This window comes from Dama dama, chromosome 5 (genome assembly GCF_033118175.1).
Source record: "Dama dama isolate Ldn47 chromosome 5, ASM3311817v1, whole genome shotgun sequence".
NCBI classification, from domain to species: Eukaryota; Metazoa; Chordata; class Mammalia; order Artiodactyla; family Cervidae; genus Dama; species Dama dama.
The window spans coordinates 32,029,537-32,048,085 of NC_083685.1; the positions used below are offsets into that span (position 1 = coordinate 32,029,537).

The window sequence follows — 18,549 nt, forward strand, 5'->3', positions numbered from 1 at the left end:
GAAGTGGACTTTCATGTCCTGGTTTGGAGCGAGATTGCGGGCCTTTTTGTTTACCTGTGAACATTTGATAATGTTTATGAGTCCCTTCTGGGAGAAGGCCATGGCACCCCACGCCAGTACTCTTGCCTGGAAAATCCCATGGACAGAGGAGCCTGGAGGGCCGCGGTCCATGGGGTCACTGAGGGTCGGACACAACTGAGCGACTTCACTTTCACTTTTCACTTTCATGCATTGGAGAAGGAAATGGCAACCCACTCCAGTGTTCTTGCCTGTAAAATCCCAGGGATGGGGGAGCCTGGTGGGCTGCCATCTATGGGGTCGCACAGAGTCGGACACGATTGAAGTGACTTAGCAGCAGCAGCAGCAGGAGTCCCTTCTGAGTGTAGGAATAAAATAATGATGGACTGCAGTTTTATCAAGTTAATGTTTAAATGCTGATGTGACGACACTCTTGAGTCCCTATGGAGCTCTGGGCTCCTGGGGCTCCCACCATCACCTTCTTTTTATTTTTCAATTGGAGAAAAATTGATGTACAATGCTGTGTTGGTTTCTGCCTACAATAGTGCAGAATCAGTCATTGGCATCCATATATCCCCCTCCCTCTTGAGCCTCCCTTCTGCCACTGTAGATCATCACAGAGCTCTATAGCTCCCTGTGCTATCCAGTAGCTTCCCACCAGCCATCTATTTTAGACGCCTGGCAGCGTGGTGAGAAGTTGACCCCCTGTGTCTGTCCTGCAGCATCCCGTGCTGGACGAGCCCATCGCCGAGGCCGTATGCATCATCGCAGACACAGACAAGTGGAGCGTCCAGGTGGCCACGAGTCAGAGGAAGGCAGTGGACAGCACGAAACTCGGCCAGGATGTCCTGGTGTCAAGTCAGGTGTCCGGCTTACTGCAGTCCATCCTGCAGCTCTACAGGCTTCACCTCCCCGCAGACTTTGTAAGTATGTGTTCTCCAGTCATCAGAGAAATGGGCTATAAAAACACTTCCCACGGTATTGTGGTTATAAAGTCACGAGCTCCTGTGTATTGATTTTAGTGTAATTGGATGTTAGCATCAGTGGAAACAGCGTGTGATACAAAACCAGCACACGGGCTGGATTCAGTAACAATAGTCCTTCTGGAAACGGAGCATAGAGACGTCATCTCTTTGAACAAGTTACATGAAGAAGTAGGTATCATGTGGAGGCAGGGGTCAAGCATACAGGGAAATTTAAAATACCCTCCTTGGGGAAACTTACTGGTTTTTCCGTCATCAGCTTGGTGCCAAGCCAGCCAACTTTCTGAAGGGACTGTCGTTCTACCTGCTCAGGGACAATCCTCCCAGAGTTGTTATGGATAAAGTAGGATATTGTTTGTGTCAGTACTTAAAATGTTGAAGCACCGTAGCCATAGGGGGTGGTATCAGTTGTTCCTTTTTGAATAGGATTTTGCAATCAGTTTGATAACATTATATTAAATACAGACAGCAGACAGACCCCCTGAACTCCTAGAAAATGATCAACAGTTCTCCCCGAATCTCTGGAATAATATGCACAACAAATTTGTGTGTGTGTGTTCATGTGCACGCGCACGCATGTGCAGAGAGATGAAGAGAAAACAGACTTAAGGAGTGAGGGAGCCGGGTTTCCAGAGCAGAAAGGCGGGTACCAGGAGGGGAAGAACTCCAGGAGCTGGGAGGGACGCACCTGAGCTCGCCTGCCTTCTCAGCTCCTCCTCCCTCCCCTGTCTGCACTCAGCCCCACACCAAACAGCCAGCATCTCCCTGCCAGCCTCCGGCCTCCACAAAAGGTGCAGGGCTGGTAACAAGCACGTAGGCGGCTGGATTACGGTCAGCTCCCTGATTGCTCAGGAAGGGTTATTCCCCTGAGTTCTTGTGACCAGACCTACAGGGGCACCACACCCCTTGGAAAGCCAGGACTCCTGTGTCCTTGGAGGGGGGCTTAGAAACCCTGAGGTGGCAGTGTGGTATCACAGGGACATCACGGGGTCACTTCGGGGCTTTGCCTGTTTGGTTCCTTGGGCACCTCAGGACGTCAGCTCTCCCCTCCGTGAACACGGTACCTTTGCAGCAAGCGCATGAGCGCCTCCCTGAGGCGTGCTCTCCACCTGGCCAAGCCCAGGGCGAAATGAGGCCCCTTTGCAGCCAGTGGACAGTCAGTGGGCTTTCAGTGGCTGGACTCAGACCCAGGCTCCTCTGCTTCCTAACCATGTACCTTGTCAAAGCTGGGGAACAGCAGAACCCATCCCATCTGTTTATGGAAATTAAGTGAGCTAATTCACTTAGCTGGGGCTAAGTGAATTACTGGGGCTAATTCACTGGGACTTCTCTGCTGGATCAGGGGTAAAGAAACTGCCTGAAATGCAGGAGACCCAGGTTCGATCCCTGTGTCGGGAAGAGCCTGTGGAGGAGGGCAAGGCAACCTACTCCAGTGTTCTTTTCTGGAGAATCCCATGAACAGAGGAGCCTGGCGGGTTACAGTCCTTGGGGTCGCAAGGAGTTGGACACGACTGAGCACAGTGCACCTGAAGCACTTGGAGTAACAGTGGATGTTGTACACGCTCGTAAGACAGCCTCTACTGGTGTGATTGTTAAGAATAACTGCTTATGTGAAACAGTGTTCACGGCTGTGAAGACTGACACCACCTACTCACTGAAACCTTTATTTGGCCTTTAAACGGCAGCACCCCTGTCCCCGTGGTGGCCCAGGAGGCGCCTGTGGCTTCTTACAACCTGACTCTTGTTCTGCACTTGTAGGCAGTTTTCCTTCTAGTAGCAACGTGCATCATGCTGATATAGAGGCCGAAATTTGCTTTTCTGTAAGAAAGGAGAGATCTATTTGATGATACAGTTTTTTTTTTACTGTTTTAAGTATTTACCAAACTTTTATATTTTATTCTGTAATCCATATCTCTCACTACAGTTGACATCTTAAGTTATCCCAGCAGTAAATTACCACAGTTAATTCTTTTTTTACTTCATTTAGACATGTTACATTTAACCACAAAATTAAGATCAAAGAAAATTTCATCTGCAGTTTAAAATTCTCCTTAAAATTCACTTGAATGAAACATACAATTAATTTCCTGTTGGTACTTTGAATATGGAAAGAGAAAGTAGCTATTTAAAATTTCAGAAGTTAAAATTGAAGAAATCCATCTTAGAAAGGAAGGAGCGGATCCCCAAATAGTTCAATTTCATAATCAGGCTTTGTAAAAAAAAAAAATTTCTAAATGCTTGGATATCAAGTTTCGTGTACATTCCACATGAACCAAATTCTCTTTATTTCCACATTGCAACACACAAGTTTCCTGGGGACTATGAAAATGCTGTAAATTCACTATTTTAAACCATAAAGGATTCAGCATAATGTAGATGTTCCTTTTAATATTTTATAATGCTCTTATTAAAACTTTGTATTTACTCCATAAGGAACTGAAGCTGAACAGGAGCCCCTTCCCCCACTGAGCTCGGCTTCCTGGGGGGGAACGTTTCCATGAGAGCTGGTGAAATCCTCCTTGCTTTGATTGTTACTCTTACTCACTTACCAGTTGTGTTTCATCCACACAACACAACACACTTAAGATTTTAAGCCAATGGAAAAGACTGCATCTCGAATGCATACTTTGTCTATGTCACTGATCAGCCCAGATGGTCAAACTCAACATTGTCAAGTGCATCTGTTAATCTTTTTACCTTGAAGACAGCAGGCGTAATGGTCTAGAAGAGAATCACGTCAGATGGACCCTTGCCAGAGCCATCAGGTGACTTACTGAGGTGCCTGATGACTGCCTGCCAAGCGCAGAAGCATTTGCCTCTGGTGCAAAGCACAGATGGTTGCTGTTCTCTAAAACACAAAGTTGGACACAGTTCCAAGGGTAGAGATGTCCTGAAAATAATTGCCTCTCTTTATTGTTATTAGAGACCTAGTTAAAATACACTCTTGAGAGACAAGAAAAGTTCAGAATAACCTTGTTCCAGTCATTCTTCTGGGAATGAATTGTACCAAAACAATCTGAGGCATAGAAAACAACAACAGAGATGCTGTTTATAAAAAGGCATTGGTAAAGAATTTTTAATAACATGGGGAAGGGATTATTTTAAAGTTTTTTGAAAGGAGAGAATAATTGTACTTACAGAATGATTTCAACTATGTAAAAAGCAAAAGCTTTTTTAAAAAGACTCAAAGATCTATATGAAGATCTTAACAGTCATTGGAAAAAGGAAACTTTCTTGTTTTACAAAAACCTGTTTTTTTATTTTTTAAAATTTATATTAGAATATAGTTGATTTATAATGTGGTGTTAAGTTTGAGGTGTGCAGCAAAGTCATTCAGCTATACATACACATGTGCTAAGTCATGCCCAACTTTTTGCGGCCCCATGGACTATAACCTGCCAGGCTCCTCTGTCCATGCAATTTTCCAGGCTAGTGGGAAACGAATACTGAAGTGGAGTGCCATTTCCCACTCCAGGGGATCTTCCTGACCCAGGGATCCCTCAGTCAAGAATACTGAAGTGGGGTGCCATTTCCCACTCCAGGGGATCTTCCTGACCCAGGGATCCCTCAGTCAAGAATACTGAAGTGGGGTGTCATTTCCCACTCCAGTAGATCATCCTGACCCAGGGATCAAACCCGAGTCTCTTGTGTCTCCTGCATTGGCAGGCAGATTCTTTGCCCATATAGGTTATTACAGAGTAGTGGGTAGAGTTCTCTGTGGTATACGGTAGGTCCCTGTTGATGACAAAACTTATTCCTCCGAATGGTAGGATTTGCACTGGCTTGCAATCCCTTAAGTATATTTTACAGAGATGAGATCACAGTTGTGTACTTAGGAAGGGTGGAGGGCGTTCCAACTCTCGAATCACTGGCGGAGATCTGAGTCCGCAGCTCATCCCGAGTGTGGTTGGCTTTGCAGTGCGTCATGCACCTGGAGGACAGACTTCAGGAGATGTACCTGAAGAGCAAGATGCTGTCTGAGTACCTTCGTGGACACACGCGTGTGCACGTGAAAGAACTAAGCGTCGTGCTGGGGTGAGTCCTGTGGAGTGCCACCGTTGCCCCGGGGCTCTACCCACTGACCCATCCAGCCCTGCCACTCCCTGGGGACACCAGAGTTCCCACCTAGAAACAGACTCTCAGACCTTTCAGCTGGAGCTCCAGGGTTAAGTGGAGCACGTAATCCTCCTCCAGCTGCCCCTCTCTAGGCATCTCACTAGGATGTGGGAGTCACAGGCTGTGGGACCGCGGCTGTGGGCTCCTGGCCGTTTCTGGGGGAGGTGAGGAAGGCCGCCCTCCTGGACTTGGAGCCTGTCTGCATGTCCCAGGTGGCTGGACTCTCCTGCCTTTTCCTGTGAGCCCATCAGAAGAGGAGGTGTGCGTGTCATCCGTGTCCTACATCATCTTCCAGAGGCTGTTTGCCCTGACTTCTCTGGGGGGAAGAAATTCTGACTTGCATTTTACTCTCTGCTCAATTTTTCCACAGAGAAGTAACAAAACAACATTGTCTCAATAGGGCCTTGTCCCCCCTATTCCTGTGATGATGAATCCCCCCAGTTTGGGGCAAGAAAATACCGTGTATAAAACGTCAATCCTAAAATTCTCTATTAGGCCTGCCAGTCAAACTTTTATTATTTCAAGGCTCAGGCCTTCGCATTCTTGCTGGACTTCTCATGTCAGACCCAGGGTATGACTTACTGTATTATTCCTTTCTCAGCGTTTCCTACCATACTCTTTTTTTTTTTTTTTTTTTAACGCAGTTCACTTTAAAAATATTCTCCCCTTCTGAGGCATTTACTTTTGTAGTTTTTGCTTAGATCTCTTCACCAGCCTCACAGTAGTCCTGCCTCATTGGGTTTCTGATGTGGGATGTACAGCTCTTATTTCTAGGACGCTTGCCTGGCCCCGACTGATGGGTGCCCACCATCAGCACCCACCCCTGAAGGTGGGTCTGCCTCCTTGCTTCAGGCCCCTCAGTGCCTCGTTGGGCCCCTTCCAGCCCTTCCTCACCCGCCTCCTGCTCTCAGGTCAGCAGCACTGCGGTGCTGGGAGCTTGCTGTCACCTGAATGTCACTGCAGAAGGCAGGGAAGACACCATGAGCTCATGCCAGCTGCCTTCTTAGGTTCTATTTTTAGTTTTTAGATTTTGGAAACAAGGGACAGCGTTAGAACATGCTTCAAGGACTGAGACCATCCTGGCTTTTCCAGGACACACAGCGGCCCCCTGCCTGTGCTCCCCCGTCCTCACTGACTCTATCTCCGTTCTTGGGAGGCGGCTTCAGTGTCTGAGTGTCAAGTGCGTGCTGGGCAGGGGTCTCACTTGTGTGAGCCACTGAAGAAAGCCCAGGGGTTTTGAAGACATTGTCAACATCTTGGGTTCCCAGAGACTTACTTGGACCCAGTGCAGACTCGGGGTGCAGTCCTGGAGTGCTGACTGGAGGAGGTGTCATGCAGAGGCCATGCAGGGATACAGGCCCTGGTCCCACGCACACAGCTGCCACTGCACCATCGAAGGCTCCAGGGCCCCGGGAGGGCGGGTCTCAGGAACAGGCTCACCATCTCCCTGCCTCCCTCACCCTGTTCTGATTGCCCACCGGGCAGACCTGGGATCTGGCAGTGGGACGCTCCTATAACTCCTGCCACTTTAATGTAACTACCTCCCCTCTCTCCACGTTCAGGATCGAGTCCAACGACCTGCCCCTGCTGACGGCCATTGCGAGCACTCACTCTCCTTACGTCGCCCAGATACTCTTGTAAGCTAATGCTCAGGACAGCTCCTCCTTGAAGAAAATCGGATTCTCAGCCAGAGGAGGACGGACGGCAGCTCCCTGCGACCACGAGGCGCCAGCAGGGCGGACGGCCGCGGTCCTCCCCGCGCTGTGTGTGAGGGGGCTCGCTTCCCGGGTGCTGGCTGGAAGCCATCGGTTTACTGACTCCAGGCGTCTGTGTTGTCGTGGGCAGTCAGGCCTCCATCACCCTCGAGTCAGCGTGGGCGCTGAGGGCATAGCGGTGACCAGGGACCTGAGCGCAGGCCTGAGCGACAGGCATCATCGCTGCTAGAAACATCCCAGAGTGCAAGCATGAGCTCCCCAAGCTGGAGGAAGCGATCCTGCTGTCCCGAGAAGGCGGTCAGCACGGGGACCCTGGGCACCAGGTACCGCGGTGTAGTGAAGCCCACGTGTACCGCCTCCGCTCCGCTGGCTCCGGTGTCACCATCTGGCAGCGAGCACAAGGGGGCTGGCTGTGGGGAGCAGAGCTCCAGGGACCCACTGCTTCCGGCCTTCCCCCACTTTCCCTTGTTTGAGATGCAGCCACGGGTAGGTTAGGGATGGACTGTTGGTGCAATAAACCCGAGAATCAATGTAGCATCCTCGTCCCATCCACACGTAGTGCACAGCAGCGGAGGGCACAGTCCGACCCCTCTCGCTTCGTCCTGAGACTTCAGAGCTCTCAGCAGCCTTGTCAAAGGGGCCATTTACCAAAGTTATTTCTATAAGCTCGAGAGCATTTCTGTGGCTAAATCCCTCCAGCTAAAGCCACCTTCTTCCTGTAACAGTTAATACAGATGACTATTTACACTTTAAAAGGCACAGCTGTCCAGGTGGGAAGTGAAATTTGCAACAGTTCAGGATGACTTATGAATCAGTTTGAACATTTCTAAACAATTCATCTTTGAGCTCAATTTTTACTCTTATCATCTCTGTGCCTTCCAAACCCTACATCCTTTTCAAAACACCTTCCCAGAAATTGACTGCCCTGTAGTATAAAACCTGCCACAAGGCAGTATTGCTTATGATGAGCGTAATTTGCTTTTTAAAAACGCTGAATTTTCTGTTGATAACAAACTTTAGTTTACCGATTGTGAAGCAGGCGATGTCCTGACGTCCAGGGTAAAGGAAAAGACTAGTAAATTGGTGGTTAAAAAGCAGGGCTAACCCTGTTAACAGCACACCTGTTAACACCTGCAGGCCTTGAGAACGTTCATTCTAACCAGGCTCTGATCTCCTTCTCCTTTATAAATCAATCCCAATCCTTTCCGTGTAGGTTCTGCACCTAAGAATATGAAACGACTTCCCTTTCAGGAGTTAGAATACTCTGTCTTCAGATTTGCTATGTGATAAAATCCTAATCCCAAACCCCAAATTACATATGTCTCTGTCTATATTCTTTGATAAATGCGAGTTGTTTGTTTGAAAGAGCAGAGCAGCAGGACCAATGGAAAAAAACAGGTGTGTTCTTTCTTAGGAGTGGTTCTTAGGGATAGGTCATAACTACGGCCTTCCCCTCTCTTCAAGAAATCGTGTGTTGGTTTTTTTTTTTTTTTCCCTTGGCTGCTCCACTCAGCCTGTAGGATCTTAGTTCCCCTACCAGAGACTGAATCTGGGCCCTTGGCAGTGAAAGCTCAGAGTCCCAAGAACTGGACCATCGGGGAAGTACCCCTTCTCTCTCTCTTTTTAAGGATGTGAAGCGCAGAGGGTCTCGAGACTCTAAAAATCTTTAATTTGTATTTTATGTCTTTCTCTCATAAAAGTGATGTCCATTTTATCTATGTTTTCTGTTTTCCTTTTGCCTGACGTCCGAGATGAGACGGGTATTTAGAGTCCCTGGTTCCATGACACCATGGTGGTTGTCGCGGACCTGGCCCACGGCCGCCCTCTCCCCACCTGTGTCCCTTACGTGTGATGCACTGTGCTGAGCGAGGTCACAGCGTCCCCTCTGCACTGGCTTTGAGCATCCCCCAGTCTCTGACTCCCTTCTCACTGGCATGTTCTGGACGCTTTCCCTCCCCTGCCACCCACCAGGGTTTACAGACAATAACTAGATGCAAAATCAGTGCAGGTAGCAGCCTGCGGAGCATTAGACCCAGCCCAGGGAAGCTGAGCTTTAAATGGTCAATTCTCAACTTCACACAGAAAAGATGTGGCCCAGCCCCTGGCAGCTGAGGAAACTAGCTTGGCCTCTGCACGCCCCCTCCCCCAGAAGGTGACGAGGGAGACCCCTCAGGACACCAGGCAGCCTGCCCCTCACGGCTGCCGCCTGCACCACAGACCAGGAATGTTGCTGCTCTTCTGTAAACCCTCCTCCTCTCAAGAACATCCACCTGTTCTCGTAAACGCAACCTCTTCCCAAAAGTGGAAAAAGAATCTCATGGAACTGGGTGGAGACACGCCAGACACCACCCCGGGGCCGGGTTCTGTCTCAGCCACAGAGGTGAGGAAGGGACCCACCCTCGCCCAGGCCCACCTCAAGAAAAAAACAAAATTTAAAAAAAAATGTACAAATAGAGAAAACTACCTCAGTTGACAGGATTCCACCTTTAGGGTTTCTTCAACTTTGACGTCTTACCTGTTGAGTGTACCTTTTGTAGCATCTTGCTTGTCCAGGCGAATGGGAGGCAGACAGAGCAGGTATGCACCAGCGTTACCGTTCAGGCCTTCCTCCAGCATGTCGAGGCTTAATTTTTCGTAGATTGATGAGTGATATGAATGTAAAGATACTTGTGTACGTTTAAACATGACAATGAAAACTTAAAATGTAGCTTCCATACTTGTGCATAATTCCAAAGTATTTTATTTTTATCAGTGTTAAATAGCTTTTTGTACAGGCTCCAATCCATTTTTCTGAAGTGTGCTGTTTTTTAATGAAAGTAACGATAAAACTTTTCACATCCCATGAAACTGCCGTTTACACATCGCAACTTTTTAAACTTATCATATTTTTCAAAGTTAACTTTTTTCGAGGGAGGGAAATTCCCGCCTGCTAAAGGATACTAAACTCTTGTTTTGGCTCTTCTAATTAGGTCCTGAGATTTTATAAAATTCAGTCTGTAGCTTTTTAGGTTCCTCACTGGAGTTGGTTGTACATAAAAATAAAGAATATAAAGTGACCCTACAGTTCTTTTAAATATCTGGATTTTTCCACTTACATGTGCTTTTGAAAGTATTTTGTTCATGCATACTTTCACCAATAAATTGAAAAAGTCTTGAGCTTCTTGGTAAATGTGAACCATTTGTTTTCTATTGTGCTTTGGGGGCAGGAACCTTTTAATATAATATTTGCCTAAATCAAGCAGCCCCCTCTGAATGTTAATTTTTAAATGTCCACATTTGGTGAACCATAAATCTTGGAAGCAAGACTGCAATATGCTTAAATTTAAGTGGTGTTTAAAAAGGAGAAAATTCCAGGATTGGTTTGTTATCATTGAAGTTCCATTACAACAAATTGATAGGACTTTGTTTTTGATCAGTTAAATAGATATCAGTATCAATGTATGGAATTCTTTTTTCTTAAAACTTGTTCACATATTACTTTGATCCATTTTTCTGTGGCATCTGGTGCAATAAACCTTCTGAATTTATCTTGAACACTTTCTTGGTACTGCCTATGATTTGTCTGTTTAATCAGACTTAGACATCTCATTTCCAGTAATTCACCCTGAAACAAGCCCACTGTAAATGTTAGTGACTCTCAGCAGGGGTGTTTGGTGAGCATGTAACGGGAGACGGCTCCGGGCACAGAGTGGGTGGGAGCAGAGCAAATCTCCCAGGGATAGAGAAAATCTCGTCACGTGCTAGACACCACGGAATAAGGAGTTATCCCACCTCCTGTGTGACTTAGATATCCTGCTGCCGTTCATATGGGTGAAAACCTGTTTATAATGATTTAAGCTGAGAATTTAATTCTGCTTTACATAAATGCACAACATACTTTTCTCATGATCTTAATATATGCCTAATTTTCCAGGTAATGCCACTGTTGTATAAATTGAGGCAAGATTTTACTTTGTAAGGTTTAGGATGTTAATAAGAACTGACATACATTTGGAAAACCATATTACCAGTAGCTGTGTTTATCATGGAGTTTGTCATCAACACAGTCTTCTGATCGTCTCTGCTTATAGCTACTTAGAGCTGTTGCCTTCACGGAGATTCCATTTGGAAGCAAGTGTCTGATGATTATACTTTTTCTAAACTACTAGTGCCCTAATATTTATGTATTAAACTATATATTAATATAAGTTGTAAAATAGTACCACTAGGACATTATAGTGGTTTGTCATAAATTATGTGTGTAAGTAAGTTACTCTGTTGATGAAAACTATGCATTTTATTTTAGGAAAATAAAGGGCATTACAAAATATTTACTATGAAATCTATCACTGATGCATACAGCCTCAAGAAAAACATGCTATTAAATGTAACTTTTGTAGCAATATAAGACCACATTGAATCATGTCACCTTAAGACTACAGTTCAGTCCTCAGTCATGTCCAACTCTTTGCGACCCCATGGACTGACTGCAGCACACCAGGCTTCCCTGTCCATCACCAAGTCTCGGAACATACTCAAACTCATGTCCATCGAGATGGTGATGCCATCCAACCATCTCATCCTCTATTGTCCCTTTCTCCTCCTGTCTTCAATCTTTCCCAGAATCAGGGTCTTTTCAAATGAGTCAGTTCTTTGCATCAGGTGGCCAAAGTATTGGAGTTTCAGCTTCAACATCAGTCCTTCCAATGAACACCCAGGACTGATCTCCTTCAGGATGGACTGGTTGGATCTCCTTGCAATCCAAGGGACTCTCAAGAGTCTTCTCCAACACCACAGTTCAAAAGCATCAATTCTTTGGTGCTCAGCTTTCTTTATAGTCCAACTCTCATATTCATACATGACTACTGGGAAAACCATAACTTGGGCTAGATGGACCTCTGTCTGCAAAGTAATGTCTCTGCTTTTTAATATGCTGTCTAGGTTTGTCATAGCTTTTCTTCCAAGGAGCAAGCATCTTTTAATATCATGGCTGCAGTTACCATCTGCAGTGATTTTGGAGCCCAAGAAAATTAAAAGTCTGTCACTGTTTCCATTGTTTCCCCATCTATTTGCCATGAAGTGATGGGACCGAATGCCACAGTCTTATTTTTTTGAATGTTGAGTTTTAATCCAACTTTTTTAAGACTACAGGAAGGAGGTAATGTTAGATACTGCTAACTCCTTTTTGGATTAAATGAAAATTTTAAGTGCTTTTTTTTGTTCCCTTTAAAATCATGCCATTGATGAAGCACTTATACACACACACACAACACACTGCTTCTTGGTTCTATCGGATGCATGATGTACATTACCTCATTGAATCCTCACACCTGGATGAGGTGGGTACTGTGATTGTTAATCTTATATGTCTCCTTGATTAGGTCACAGTACCCACATATCTGAGTTTTGTGTGCATTATGTCATAAATCTGGAAGACCCAGCAGTGGCCACTGGAAAAGGTCAATCCTCATCCCAATTCCCAAGAAGGGTAGTACTAAAGAATGTCCTAACCATCAGACAATTGCACTCATCTGCCCTGCTAGTAAGGTCATGCTTAAAATCTTGCATACTAGGCTTCATTCAGTCAGTTCAGTCGCTCGGTCATGTCCAACTCTGTGACCCCATGGACTGCAGCACACCAGGCTTCCCTGTCCATGACCAACTCCCAGAGCCTACTCAAACTCATGTCCATCGCATCAGTGATACCATTCAACCATCTCACCCTCTGTCGTCCCTTCTCCTCCCGCTTTCAATCTTTCCCAGCTTCAGGGTCTTTTCAAATAAGTCAGTTCTTTGCATCAGGTGGCCAAAATATTGGAGTTTCAGCTTCAGCATCAGTGCTTCCAATGAATATTCAGGACTGATCTCCTTTAGGATGGACTGGTTGGATCTCCTTGCAGTCCAAGGGACTCTTAAGAGTCTTCTCCAACACCACAGTTCAAAAGCATCAATTCTTTGGCGCTCAGCTTTATCTTTAGTCCAACTCTCACATCCATACATAGCTACAGGAAAAACAATAGCTTTGACTAGATGGACCTTGGTGGGCCAAGTAATGTCTCTGCTGTTTAATGTGCTGTCTAGGTTGATCATAGCTTTTCCTCCAAGGAGCAAGCATCTTTTAATTTCATGGCTGCAGTCCTCATCTGCAGTGCTTTTGGAGCCCCCCAAAATAAAGTCTGTCACTGTTTCCATTGTTTCCCCATCTATTTGCCATGAGGTGAAGGGACTGGAATGCCATGATCTTCGTTTTCTGAATGTTGAGTTTTAAGCTTCAGCATTATACAAACCAAAAATTTCCAGATGTCCAAGCTGGGTTTAGAAAAGGAGGAGGAACTAGAGATCAAATTGCTAACATTCACTGAATTAGAGAGAAAGCAAGGGATTTCAGAAAAAGCATCTCTGTTTCATCGACTACACTAAAGCCTTTGTATGGATCATGACAAACTGCAGAAAGCTCTTAGAGAGATGGGAATTACCAGACCATTTTACCTGTCTCCTGAGAAACCTATATGTGGGTCAAGAAGCAACAGCTAAGAACCCTGTAGGGAACAACTGATTGGTTCAAGATCAAGAAAGGAGTATGACAGGGTTGTCTGCTGTCATCCTGTTTGTTTAACCTATACGCTGAGCACACCATGAGAAATGCCGGGCTGGGTGAGTTACAAGCCACAATCAAGATAGGCAGGAGAAACATCAACAACCTCTGATATGCAGATGATACCACTTTAATGGCAGAAAGCGAAGTGGAACTAAAGAGCCTCTTGATGAAGGTGAAGGAGAGTGAAAGAGCCAGCTTAAGACTAAATAGTAAAAAAGACTAAGATCATGGCATATGGCCCCATTACTTCATGGCAAATAGAAGGGGGAAATGTGGAAATAGTGATAGATTTCTTCTTGGGCTCTAAAAGTCACTGTGGATGGTGACTGCAGCTATAAAATCAGAAAATGATTGCTTCTTGACAGGAAAGCGATGACAAACCTAGACAATGTGTTGAAAAGCAGAGATATTACTCTGCCAACAAAGGTCCATATGGTCAGGGCTATGGTCTTCCCAGTGGTCATGTAAGGTTGTGAGAGTTGGACCATGAAGAAGGCCGAGTGCCTAAGAACTGATGCCTTCTAACTATGGTGCTGGAGAAGACTCCTGAAAGTCCCTTGGGCAACAAGGAGATCACACCAGTCGATCTTAAGGGAGATCAACCCTGAATATTCACTGAAAGGACTGATGCTGAAATTGAAGCTCCAGTATTTTGGTCATCTGATGTGAACAGACGACTCATTGGAAAAGTCCCTGATTCTGGGAAAGATTGAGGGCAGGAGGAGAAGAGGGTGTCAGAGGATGAAATGGCTGGACAGCATCACCGATCCAACGAACATGAACTTGGGCAAACTCTGGGAGATGGTGAGGGACAGGGAGGCCTGGTGTGCTGCAGTCCATGGGGTCGCAAAGAGTTGGACGTGACTGGGCACCTGAACAACAATAACAACAACCCAGATATCTGGTCTCACACCAGTGTGATGTTACTGTGAAAGCATTTCATGAGAGAAACACTGAGATGAATCGGCTTTGAGTAAAGTGGATAATCCTCCATAACATGAGGGGGAGGCTCATCCGGTCAGTGGGAGGACTTCAGAGGAAACAGAGATCGAGATCCCCTGAAGAAGAGGGAATTCTGCCTTCCAGCAGCCTTCACACGATTGCCTGGGTCTCCAACCTCCTGGCTTACATGTAGATGTGGGATTTGCTAGCCTCCACAACCACATGAGCCAATTCCTTAAAGCTATCTGTCTGTCTGTCTGTCTTTTTATCCATCCATCCATTTGTCCCTTTATCCATCCATCCTATTGGTTCTTTTCCTCTGGAGAACCCCTGAGTAATACAGGTACTTAAGATATTGTCCCAAGGACATACATGAGGAACCAACAATGCAGCTGGGAGTCAGAATATCATCACACCAGGTTATAGGATGGATACTTGGAAGCAAAGATCTTTAACATACTGAACAGTACAGACTTCACAGCTTCCCCTTGAGGGTTGAGAGGCAATTCACATAGACTCAATATGTGCTGCAAAGTGGGTGCCGAAGAACAGGCAGAGCCCAGGTGAGGACAGCCTCTGAGATGGCAGGGGAGGAGGTATCATCCCGTTTGTGGTGGGAGAGTGGGGATTAATCCCCACACTGAGCCTTGCCCTCTGTGTTCTTGAAACCTCCAGCCAGCAGTCATCAGCCCTTTCCTGGTCCACTAGCTCTCAGTCTACTGAGCCTCCTCCTAGGCCCCCTGTCCCCCTTCTTTACCCTCAACTTCCCCTTCCTTGACAGCTGAGCATTTTCTAGAGAGGCTTCCTTGGCATTCACTTCTTTGCTTCCTACTCTCTCACTGCCCCCTGCCTCCCCGCTTCATCTCACAAGGTCTGGGTTTGGTCGGCCTCCACTGCCTTCTCCCGTAGTTACTGAGGTCTTTCCCCATGTCCGGTCGGTAACCAAAGCTGCTGAACTTGTTTTCTTTGGGTCCCAATGCATCGCCTTTTCCCCTTCCCCTTTGCCTTCTTTCAATCCCCCCTCATTTCTCAACTGGGTTACCACAATGCCCTCAAATTCACCTCCCTCTCAGCAGTCCTATTCCAGGCTGACATCTAAAGGACCTCCCCAAAACGAAAGCTTAACCCTCTCACTTCTGTTTTTAGAGAAATGCAAGACAAAACTACAAGGAGGTATCACCTCACACTGATCAGAATGACCATCATCAAAAAAATTCTACGAACAATAAATGCTGGAGGGGATGTGGAGAAAAGGGAACACTCCTATATTGTTGGTGGGAATTTAAATCAGTGCAGTCACTATGGAGAAAAGAATGGAGGCTCCTTAAAATACTAAAAGCAGAATTACTGTACGATCCAGCAATCCCACTCCTGGGCATATATCCAGAAAAAAAACACAATTAAAAAAGGTACATGTACCCCAATGTTTCTAGCAGCACTATTTACAATAGCCAGGATATGAAAGCAACCTAAATGTCCATCAATAGAGGGATGGATAAAGAAGACATGGTACATATATAAAATGGAATTTTACTCAGCCATAAAAATGAATGAAATAGTGCCATTTAGAGATGTGGATGGACCTCGAGATTGTCATACACAGTAGATATGCCAGAAAGAGAAAAACAAATATATAATATTGCTTATATGTGGAATCTAGGAAAATGGCACAGATGAGCTTGTTTGCAAAGCAGAAATAGAGACATGGACGTAGAGAACAAACTTACGGATACCCAGAGGGAAAGAGGGAGAAGGTAAATTGGGTGACTGGGATTGACTTATTGATGTGTGAGACAGATAACTAATGGGAACCTACTGCATTGCTCAGGGAACTCTACTCAGCGCTCTGAGGTGACCTAAGTGGGAAGGGAATCCAGAACCGAGGGGATCTGAGTATACGTGTGACTGATTCACTTTGCTCCACAGCAGCAACTAACACACATTATAAAGCAACTATACTCCAATAAAAATTAATTAAAAAAAGAAAGTTGGTCCAGGAAAGTCCAAGCTCCTCAGCACCTGTCCGCCTCCTCTGGCCTCACCACTGAGCACCGACTCCCACCCCCGACTCTGCAGGCAGTTGGTTACTCAGCTGCCTGCAAAGTCGGCCTCCGAGTCCTTCCCAAAGGCACTAGCTGATCACCGCCTGTGCCCTGTTAATCCTTCATCCTGGTCTCCCACTTCCCTTTGCTCCTGCTGTGACTCAAAATGCAGCTTGGGGTGGTGAATCCTCCAGCACCTCAGGGTCCCTGGACGTGAAGAACCTCAAGCCCCAACCCAGACAGACTGAATCAGAATCTGCAGCTTACTGTGATTTCCAGACGACGCGCACATGTGTGTGTGTGTGTTGTGCTTAGGCGCTCAGTCGTGTCCAACTCTTTGCAACTCCATGGACTGTAGTCCTCCAGGCTCCTCTGTCCATGAGGATTCTCCAGGCAAGAATACTGGAGTGGGTTGCCATGCCCTCCTCCAGGGGATCTTCCCAACCCAAGGGTCAAACCCAGGTCTCCTGCATTGCAGGTGGATTCTTTACCATCTGAGCCACCTGGGAAGACCCCAGATGACGCATATGCATATTAAAATATGAAAATCACTACTCCCACATCCAATGTGAGTGAGTGGGCAAGGGAAAGAATGTACCAATCCCTGAGATTATGTCCATGTTTTGGAGGGAAGGGGAGCAATGAAGATATTTGCAAGCAAAGAAATGATATAGAAGTGGATGACAACGTTGAAAATGTCTGTCATATACACAGAAGTTCCACAACACTTAAGTAGCTATTATTTATGTGGAGAAAATAATGTCAACCAAAAAGCAAGAAGGGAAAACAACGAATGTAATAGATGGTAGGACTTGAGAGATATTTTGTGATTTAAAAGAAGAAATTTGGGGAAATGTACGTGGCGCTAGTGGTAAAGAACCCACCTGCAAAGCAGGAAGCATAAGAGAGGAGAGTTTGATCCCTGGGTTGAGAAGATCCCCTGGAGAAGGAAACGGCAGCCCACTCCAGTATTCTTGCCTAGAGAATTCCATGGACAGAGGAGCCTGGCGGGCTACAGTTCATGGGTTGCAACTTGACTGAAGTTGCTCCGATAACTGAAGCAACTTAGCGCAGCATAGCATGGAAGAGATAGTTTAGAAATTTGTGCAACTGATTTCCAAAAATATTTGTACAAGCATTTTGGGTATTATATGCAAGAATGGTACATACTGTTATATATCATAAATCGCACTCTTAGAAACATTTAGAAATTAATCTCTGTACTTGGGTTTATAGGTATAAATCCAAACTTTAGAACATGAATATAAAATGTCCCCATTTTCAGCTATCTATCTTGATGAGAAAGCATTGTGATATTGTGTATAGGTTTTTGTGTTTAAAATGTCCCCCCAAGTCTCCCAGTACTATTGACAAAGTTTTGTTTTTCCAAGGCTGCTTCCAGGGCATAGTCTTGGTTCTCACAACGTAAGGATGGCAAGTGGGCTGCATCTCAGGTGAGTACGGTAATAGGAGCCACGCACAGGTGACTGGTATGAGGCTTATTTTGGAAGCTCGAATTTATAATTTGCTCCAACCTATTTTCCCTGAAGAGAATTTATGTCAGGTGGGAAAAGGGCTTGAGTACTTATGGAAGTATCACCCACAAGAACCCTGGGGGAATCATCCAAAGAAAGACCATGGGGAAAAAGTTTCTAAGGTATCTCTGGAATTTACAAAAAAAGCATGGCTGATAAAAAAGATTATTTTGAATGATGTAATATTTTGTTTATCTCTGGAGGGGAAGAGGTTTAACCAAGTGATCAGTTACCATCACCAATGATGAGTCAAGTACTCTGTGATGTGATACCCTGCAGATGACATGAACACTCACCTTGGGATTCCTGCCTGAAACATATCACCCAAGAAAATACCAGGTATACCTGAATTAAGAGGAATTCCACAGAACTGGTCTGACTCCTTCAAGAACATCAGTGTCATGAAAAACCAAGGCTGAGGAGCTGTTCCTAACTAAAGGAGGCTGTGAGGCTTGAGAACTAAACATAAGCGCTAATCCTGAATCAAACATTGTGTCAGGGAACATGACAAAGAGCACCGTTGGGTCAACTAATAAAATTTGGTTCTGAACTGTAGATTAGGTAACACTGTATCAGTGCTAAGTTTGCTATACCTTATCATTGTACCATGGTTATGTGTGA

The 18,549-nt window shown here is 45.6% G+C and overlaps 2 protein-coding genes across 9 annotated transcripts in view; one reads left to right on the forward strand and one right to left on the reverse strand.

Annotated features, from left to right (window-relative positions):
- FNIP2 (folliculin interacting protein 2) overlaps window positions 1–10,366 on the forward strand; it is a 125,533-nt gene extending 115,167 nt beyond the window's left edge. For all 8 annotated transcript variants that reach the window (XM_061142262.1, XM_061142266.1, XM_061142264.1 and 5 more), the window contains 3 exons: window positions 741–941; window positions 4,921–5,036; window positions 6,680–10,366. In XM_061142262.1, coding sequence (XP_060998245.1) covers window positions 741–941; window positions 4,921–5,036; window positions 6,680–6,758 — 396 coding nt within the window. In that variant the 3' untranslated portion in view covers window positions 6,759–10,366. The remainder of the gene's footprint in view (window positions 1–740; window positions 942–4,920; window positions 5,037–6,679) is intronic.
- Window positions 6,985–18,549, reverse strand: part of SPMIP2 (sperm microtubule inner protein 2) — a 119,606-nt gene continuing 108,041 nt past the window's right edge. Inside the window, exon 5 of the mRNA XM_061140706.1 lies at window positions 6,985–7,242. Coding sequence (XP_060996689.1) covers window positions 6,985–7,242 — 258 coding nt within the window. The remainder of the gene's footprint in view (window positions 7,243–18,549) is intronic.